Source organism: Stigmatopora argus, chromosome 21, assembly GCF_051989625.1.
Source record: "Stigmatopora argus isolate UIUO_Sarg chromosome 21, RoL_Sarg_1.0, whole genome shotgun sequence".
Classification (NCBI taxonomy): domain Eukaryota; kingdom Metazoa; phylum Chordata; class Actinopteri; order Syngnathiformes; family Syngnathidae; genus Stigmatopora; species Stigmatopora argus.
In genome coordinates, this window is record NC_135407.1 from 3,359,036 (window position 1) to 3,367,913 (window position 8,878).

An 8,878-nucleotide genomic window follows, 5' to 3' on the forward strand; every position below is an offset into this window, starting at 1 on the left:
AGCGACAAGAAGGCAGGGCAGGGACCAGGAAGAGAAGAAGAACGAGTGGAAGACGAAGAAGAACGAGAGTTTCGGCATCAAGACTGGAAAAGCCTTAGTGGTGACTGGAACTAGTACTCGCAATTTTTTCCCCACACCGAGACGCATTCATGGAGGAATACGACAAAGGTTAGTTTTGTCTTTCTGTCGCTTTAATATTTTTTCTTTACCAAGAAAACAGAAATTCTCGCTCTGGACAAGTAGACTTTTTCGTTTTGCTTCCAATCAAGTCTTATTGCTCTCCGAAATATATTTATATTTAACTGCAATGCCACGTAAACTCAATACGGAAGTAGACTCGTCTGTCTGTGAAGGGGGGGTAATTATTTGGTACGACGAAAACCAATGAAAGACATCATGAAACTGGTTTAAAGTGGTTTTAATCTATAGATTGTGTTATGTTTTGCCTGACAGTTTATGTAATCTTTGACTTGCCAAATAGAATAGAGTGCGCATGTCAATATATAAAAGCAGGAAGTAAAGTGAGCACAGGTGTAATACGAAAATTGTACAATGCATGATGAGTATTTTGTTCCAAAGCGCACTGTATTTTGAAATACAGTATTATTTGCATTGTGTATTTAGTCTGTTGAGTATTTGTAGTACAACGAAACTCAACTATTTGACCATCTTTTTGTACGTTTTACTTGTAGTTCGTATTTTATTTTCAAGTACACTGTGCAGTTTGTGTATTCTGTTCAGAGTTCAGTTTTATTGCACTTAATTGTTTTAGTACAGTATAATTTAGGTATTTTTTAGAAATTAGTATAACATGTTTTGGTTTAATACTGCAATGTATGCTGGGTATTTTGTTGTGCATGCATGTTGAGTTGTTTTTATATTAATTATACTTCATCTTGTGTTTTAGTACGTGGTCTGTGCAGTTTTATGTGTTTAAGTACTGGGTATGTTTGTTATTTTGTCTCATAATACACTAGCCATTGAGTATTTTAGGTTTTAGTATACTTTGTATTATGTATCTTGGCAATTAGGACATTAACTTGTACTGTTTTGCCACATTGGATAGACCAGCCTATTTTTATTTGTTATTATTCGATCTAACCTTTGTAGCACCAGGTCTGAAAGGAACGGTATGTTGTACATGTTAAATATATTTGACATCCGAAACATATACACAATAAACTCTTGTGAACTTTAAAATGCTTTAAAATTCATCCAAATAGCGCGTCTACTTTACAGCTAAACGTATGCAAAAGTGGCTTAGAAAGTGGACTTTCTTGATTCTTTAATTTGTATGAAAAGTTTATGCTAGTGCGTTACGCAGCCTCTTTCGGACCTTTTGTCGTCGTGGCAACTTCCTCTCCTTTCTAAGTGTGGAAACTAAGCTCGCCGAATTAGTTTTCCTCTCCGGATGCATTTTAATAATGAGCGGCGAAAGGATTGGTCGTGATTAGTTTTTTCCACCGGCACACTTTAAGGGAGCACCGGCACTCGGGGGTTATCATATTTGACCAATTTATGTGTTTGGCTGTTTTACATGTGACCGTAAACGCCCCCTCCCTCTTTAACCCCGTGATTTTGGTTTTCGGGACCATCATGTGACGCTCTATGTGGCAAATATTACGCTAATTGATTTGATGATGCGACCCATCAAGACGCTCAAACGGACGCTTGTTCCAGTTGGGTCGGAGAAGAAGGCGCTCGTTACACAAGCGACAAAGTCTGATTTTGAAAAGGATTTACTTTTATATTTTATGCAAAAAATATAGAAATAAAATAGAAGTTCAACTGTTTATTTAGAGTAGACTTTTAATGACGTCAATGGCAGTGCAAGTAAAAATATATATAGTTATTATTATTCCATTAATAGTGAGAATTGCTATAATTGTTGTTGTTTCAGGGCTATTGACAACGACAGACATCCAATATATTTAAGAAAACTTTGGGAAAAAATACAGATGAAAAATCATCATTATTTTTGATTGAGCAAAAAAAATCTAAATAAAATGGATTAAAACAATAAACCAATGATAAGTTAATTTGAATCCAATTAAGGAAGGTTTAACTCACTGATTGGCAGATATATAGATGTATTTGAATGGCGGAAAAGATTTTTAAAAAGCAAGAAAGAAAATACAACAACGAGAGAAAAGGTATTGTGTCCTCGCCAAGGGGTTTTAGCAATGGCAGCCCGCGAGTTCAGATTCACGTTATGCCTGGAATAATAATATTCTCTAGGCTCAGGCCTACATCCTCTTGGAAATGCGCTTGTGGTATTATACGGCACCCCCGCCTCACACACGTGCGCGATTGTCGCTCCGACCCCTCGGGCGTTCCTTCCGCCTGACGAGCACCGCCGCTTCCCCAAGATGGACGGACGGGCCCGGATTAGTTTTAATCTGGGACACGGCAGATTACGCTTTTCACCCGGCTCACGTGACTGGCGAAAGAGACCTCCATAGCGGACGGGTGGGCGGATACGCGGAGCGGAGGGGACGGGTCACGCGATGACGCCGCCTAACTAGGAAGCAACGTTCCAGATGTGGAACTAGAACGGCTAGCTGTGCCGGGACAAGATGGAGGAGTACCATTCGCCGTTTGACTTTGAGCGAGGCGTCGACGCAAGCTACCTTCACCTGACGCCCGCCTTCTGCGACACGCCGCCCGACTCTCCGGCGCCCCCCGGCAGAGGTAAAAGTCCCACCGCGAGGACGGAAGACGGACATTTCTGTTCCATTTCTCAAGTTAAAAAAAGAACACATTTGGTTCTATGTCGGCTTATCTGTGTTCAGATAACTCAAGAATGAATAAAGGGATTTTTTTTAGCAAACTTGTCGGATATGTTTGAAATTTGAAACGGATCCGTGGGTTAAATTGAGTCAAAGGTCGCGAAATTTGTTGTTTATTATTGAAACGGTCGATATAAAAACAATGGATGGGGACATTCACTGACATTGTTCATTCATTCGCCCCATGCAGTCAGATTTTGCGGCGTCAATGGCAGACAATATGATAAAATTGTAAAATTGACATCATGGCTGCATCCCATGACTTTTGCCTCTCTCTGTGTTGTTGAAATCTTTTTGTATTATTGATGCGCTGCTTCTCCCTCAACGTAATTGAACTCATCAACCGACCGACCCAACGCATTATCTATTGCACTCTCTTTTTCCAGCCACTCACCTGCCACCTCCCACGCGTTCCCTGTTGGCCGGTAGTGAACCTACCTTGTACTTTTTTTTCTTTTGCCGCTCATAGGCCCGCGGCAACATCCGGACCTGGCGGTGGCGGAGGTGGGTCAGGACGCGGCGTTGATCGTGGAACCGCCACCGATGACATCCGCCTTGACGGAGGAGGAACGTCAGGAGCTGCAAGTGGAGTTGTTCAGGGTGAGAAGCTATTTTATAAAACATTAATTGCAAAAAATATATTTTTAATTGAAAAAATGGGAACTCCTATGCCTTCAATATTGATGTTCATGTTAAAAAAGTTTAAAAAAAACAGTAAAACTTCTTATTTTATGAATTTAACAGTGTTATTAAGAATAGCTTTTAATATTTTATTACAATATATACATTTCAAACATTTTCATTATGTTTCGTAGTTACTCACTTTTTTTAATTGAAAAACTAAAACAATTAAGCAAAATATTTTGGGATTTTGATGGCAATGTTTTTTGGAAAAATAGGGGCCAAAAAGTAAATATGACCTTATAAAATTAATGAAGGAAAATTAAGAGTAGATGCTCTTACTTTTTTTAAAAATGTCATAACATGAGAAACAATATACGTATTCCCCTTATCTAACTTAAATTGATGTAAAAAAATAATTGAATTGCCAGTTCAATTAGTTTGAAGCAGGAGGGTGGTGGCGAATGTCCTCCCGCTTCAAACGGATTGGACGTCTCTCGCCATCAATGAGCGGAAGGCCGATTGACGAAATGTCGCCCCCGTACAGGTGGAGGATGAAATCCAGACGCTGTCTCAGGTTCTGGCGGCCAAGGAGCGACAGCTGGTGGACATCAAGCGCAAATTGGGCGTGACGCCGCTCAACGAACTCAAGCAGAACCTCAGCAAAACCTGGCAGGAGGTCACAGCCTCGACGGCGTACGTATCACCGCTCTTCCGAACAAAAGCCGAAGAAGAAAAATGCCGGCAAAGCTCTTTCCTACGCGACTTCCATCCCGCATTGGCCCGTGTTTTTGAAACGTCCCGATTCCCTGTTCAGCTACAAGAAGACGTCGGAAACGCTCTCTCAGGCCGGATCGGCGGCCACGGCGGCCTTCTCCAACGTGAGCTCGGCCATCGGCCGCAAGCTGGATGACGTCAGGTGAGCGACGAGCCCGCGCCGTGCCCTTTCACGCCAATGAGAGCGTAATATGATAACAAATAAAGAAAATTTCTCTTTTATTTTTTAAGTTTTTTTGTACGGTATTATCAAATCTACACAAAATGACGTTTTTTTTTTTGACCCATTGACTGATTGAGCCAGCAAACAATTGGCAAGCTGATCTTCATTTATCCTGAGCCCACGGCGACCAATCGCTCCGTCGATTAATTAGCGAGATGACCTCGGTCAGTCGTCGGCGGTTAAAACAAAGCAGGAGGACGCTCACTAATTGTTTCCGGCTTAATCCTGGCGTCGGAACCCGCTACCCTCCCGTGTGTACCCCCGTCCCTCCCTAGTGAGAATGCTAATCCAACTTCTCCGCTGTCATCCTTCTTCTATGGATTAGCAAGCCGCTAACCAGATTAAGTCACTCCTCAAAGCTCAGCTGTGCGCAGAAATACTACATCATGATAATGGTGGCTTTTTGGTGTGTGTTTTTGAGCATACGTTTCGCGTATTGGCTGCCTTCGACAAATATAGACGTCCGGTCACCGCAAATGACAAACCTCATTTGGAAAAAAAATCATTGGCTACCATTGACGTTGCTAAATGACATCTCACGCCGTCAATGGCAGTGAAACATTTTACCTCCATGCAAGCCATCCCACCCTAAATGGATTAGATTTTTTTTTTAAATGTTATATTATAAACTATTCATCTTCTGGAGCAGTTATCCTCGCAAGGGTCTTTGAGGTGCTGGAGCCGATTCCAGCTAAATAAAGTTACTGGCTAATTCCCAGATATTTATTTTAAAAAAAAATAGATCCAAAAAATTAAATAACAGCTATTTTAATATAGAAATGCATTTTTTAATTTAAGACACGTTTTAAATGTTTTTACATTTTTTATTTTAATCAGATCTTCCCAGTGGTACTAAAACATTATTATTATTTTCTAGTTTGGGGGGAGATGCAGCCATCTGTTTGAACCAGATTGGACGTCTATTGCCGTCAATGGGCTAATAAGACGTAGCAGGATGTGTGTGCACATGCGCGAGTGTGTAGTAAAAGTGTGTGGCGAGCATTGTGAAATCAGCACTAATCCGACCCCCCCTTTTCTTAATGCTGCCGGCTAGCAAGCGCTCAATGCAGCACTCGGCTAGCATGCCCGTCATGAGGTAAGGTCGCCATCTTGTGTCCACACGACGCATCTTTTATACTCTTGTTTGTGATTGCCATTTTGAATGCCATTGTTTTTGTCCTACTCAATTCAAGCTAAAACTTGTGACTCAATTATTTCCCTTTTTTTAGGAATACCTCCTCCTTCAAGTCATTTGAGGAGAAAGTGGGCTCATGGAAGGTAAAAATAATAATAATTTTACCTTGACGGATGCTTTAACAGAATTTCCAATCGCAGACTAAGATGAGCCCGTCGCAGATGGACGCCGGCGAGCAGATGAACGCCCCCGACGCGGAGCACCAGCACCAGGACACGCCCGCCACCCTCGATGCGCCCTTGCACTGACCCCTTGACCTCAGCCCTCTTATAAGGCGTCAGCATCTTGACTTGATTAGACGCTCGCAACCTCTTGACACGGCTCGGTGCGTGTGGCACGCGCCAGCTCTCCTCGGCTTGACCCCGCGGCACATGCCTATTGTTACGTTACTCATGGTGTTAACCATTTCATTTTGTCATTTTTGGGGCCAAATCCGCTTTATTTATAGTCCTCTAACACAGACACACACACACAAGGTGAAGACAAAGTTAACATTTTTGAGAGGGCCTTGCTAACACTGTAAAAAAGTGCTAAAGTTATACTGTACAAGTTGCAAGATAAAATACATGCTGTCCTTAGTGCGCTTAAAGATATTTTTTAATATAATTCTCTACTTTAGCATTGGTGTTGTTGAAAGAAAATAAACTATATTAAGCTGCTCAAGAGTTGTTTTTGAATTAACATGGGAGCAAATGAACAGAAAATGTATGAAATATTCATTCATTATTCACACTGCTAATCTTCAGAAGAGTCGTGGGGTGCTGGAGCTTATCCCAGCCAACTATGGGTAGTAGGCCGGGGACATCCCAAATTGGTTGCCAGCCAATCACAGGGGACAGGTAATTTACCACTACAAAAATATTTGGAGAATAAATATACATGGATTTTACCATTTGGGACCTATATGTATTAGTGATCATTTTTTTCTGCAGTTTGACAACTAGGTGGAGTCTGAGAACAGAAGAGTAGCCTTTAAAAAGAGAGCAAACTTTTGCTCCAAAACATCTTAGCCACATACATTGGTAAATCTTCCATTTTTTTACATTTTCTAAGTCTATTGCTAATGTGTAATTATTGTGAAATCGCCTGAAAACTGTAAGACTACAAATGGTCGTGTTTAGGGTGAAGTTATGTTTCAATACAAACTGGTCTGGTGTATTTCCTGGCGAAAACACTATTCACTATCGTCTATTTACCGATTGGGATATTATTGACACAAGCGTTCAAGAAAACATTTGTTACCTTACACTGTAAAAACAAAAAGACCGTGTCAAATTTGGGGTAAAATACTTAATATAAGGTTACAAATTGTCGTACACAATATTTTGTCTGTTTATATAACGACCAAAAGAAATATATAACATTTTACCCCAATTTCCAGCCCCTTACTGTACTGTTATTTATTAGAGAAAAGATTAACTCACCAAGTTTCACCGCATACACATTCTATCAAAGAATCGCGTTTTCTTTTGACTTAAACTTGCTTCGAGGATGCGCCGTTCAGAGGAAATATCGACTTTATCACGAAAATAATACATATATGAAAATAAAAAGCTATTGAAGTTACATCGTGTCACCGCTTTGAGTCCGCTAATTAGGACACCTGTAGCGGCACTTAGGGACGCATATCAATGACGTCGATTATCTGCGCCATAGCAAATGAATGTAAACAACATGAAAGCTTAATACAAACCAAATGTTTTGAGCATATTGGTGTTTAAAGAGAATAAAGACTCGTGACACAACCTGTAGCAAACAGCTGCCAGCAAAGAAAGCCAACTTTTTAATTTTGTTAAAATCTCCACAGTTGTGACCTCACGTGGAAAAAGAAAATAATCGTACAAACAGCAACAACAACAGCACCAGAACCAATGTCAGTAAACACATTTATACGGGAAGAATAACCATTCATAGAAGGGGGGAAAAAATAAAATAAAATACAGCGTGACAGGATTTAACAGTCTGTGTGAATGGTTTCATCTTTAAATTTCTTTTGATTATGATCATAATAAAAAACATGGGTGAAATAGAGTACTATTTGAGATACATCTTATATACTTTGATATATATACACTTTTTGTTGATATGGCAAGGAATGAAAACAAACCGCTTTGACATGTTTATTAACTTAGCTTTGACACAGAATACTCGTAAAGTTTTAGATAGGCTTTCGTTCATAGTAATATATCTATATATATTTTTTTCATATAGCTTACTAGTGGTAATACTCTTCGGGTTCCAATAAAAAAAGTGTTTTCCCTGAACAATTCAACAAATAAAACGTTTTTTTTTTAAGATAATTGAAAATGACTACTTTTTAATTGAATTTAAGACAAGCAATCTGGGCAATTTAAGTTTTTTTGTATACATTCTGTCTTTGTCATGCTAAGCATTATGCTTGTTTGATATGAATGGAAATAGGGGAAAAATGATGACAGAATTAACATTTCTTTCTTCATTTCAGCTAAACTACGTTCATTTGTGATTTCAATTGGTTGGGGAAGAAAAAAATCTATTCTGGTGAGAAATGAGAAAAAGATTTTCGTGGCAAACATTTTGAAAAGATTCCGCGTGACACTTTGCTTTTGAATCGGAAACATGAACAACACAGCACAACGTTTTCTTTGAACTAATTCCAACGCATTAGCATGCACATGCGACATAGGCAATTCTTAGAAAAGAATTCAAATTGTTATCGTATTTACACCACGGTTTCAATTCTTGAGGTTATGATTGTAGATTCGGCCAACGAGATCGTCCCGGTTGCATATTCACCAGCGAAAAACAAACAAAGCGAAAAACTTGCTGTGATCATCCATCACAGTTCCAACGATTCCCTAAAAAAAAGCTGACGTAAAATCCAAACACGTTGGGGGAAAAAAAAAACGACAGGATTTTTTTTGGAGGGGGGGGGCGGCTACAATGGTTATAAAATAAAGACGGATGAAAAAAAAATCCCAATGTCGTTCAGGAAAAAGAAAGAAGCCAAACCTGGCTCTGGAATTTCAATCAAGGCACATTCGGGAACTCGGAATTCATTTGAATTAATATCGCTGACGTTACTTGAATTGACAAATGTAGAGGCGACAAAAGCAAACCAGTTATAACATTCTTATTTAAACGCTCCAGAAATCTCTATAGGGTTCCAATCTAAATCTTGTGTTGACTATCTTAGCTCTTTAGCATATTGGCTAACCGGCATACCCACTTAGTTGTTTTTTTTTACTTGACTGCCATTGATGGTGCTAGACATCCAATCCATTCAAAGTGAGA

At 39.7% G+C, this 8,878-nt stretch overlaps 1 protein-coding gene across 4 annotated transcripts; it reads left to right on the forward strand.

Annotated features, from left to right (window-relative positions):
• Positions 1 to 6,268, forward strand: tpd52 (tumor protein D52). 4 transcript variants are annotated; one of them, XM_077591031.1, is made up of 7 exons: positions 1 to 168; positions 3,259 to 3,389; positions 3,958 to 4,106; positions 4,228 to 4,329; positions 5,465 to 5,506; positions 5,640 to 5,688; positions 5,746 to 6,268. In XM_077591031.1, the coding sequence occupies exons 1-7, from the start codon at positions 150 to 152 to the stop codon at positions 5,851 to 5,853; spliced, it is 600 nt and encodes a 199-aa protein (XP_077447157.1). In that variant the 5' UTR covers positions 1 to 149; the 3' UTR covers positions 5,854 to 6,268. The 4 variants fall into 4 exon arrangements, with proteins under 4 accessions (XP_077447157.1, XP_077447155.1, XP_077447158.1 ...); XM_077591029.1 differs by lacking the exon at positions 1 to 168 and adding an exon at positions 2,173 to 2,691; XM_077591030.1 differs by lacking the exons at positions 1 to 168; positions 5,465 to 5,506 and adding an exon at positions 2,188 to 2,691.
• The last annotated feature ends 2,610 nt before the right edge of the window (positions 6,269 to 8,878 follow it).

Coding starts and splice junctions, on each gene's coding strand:
- tpd52 (XM_077591029.1), top strand. CDS start 2,577: ATGGAGGAGTACCATTCGCCGTTTGACTTTGAGCGAGGCGTCGACGCA. Junction 2,692..3,258: donor TCCGGCGCCCCCCGGCAGAG/GTAAAAGTCCCA, acceptor TGCCGCTCATAG/GCCCGCGGCAACATCCGGAC. Junction 4,107..4,227: donor GAGGTCACAGCCTCGACGGC/GTACGTATCACC, acceptor TTCCCTGTTCAG/CTACAAGAAGACGTCGGAAA.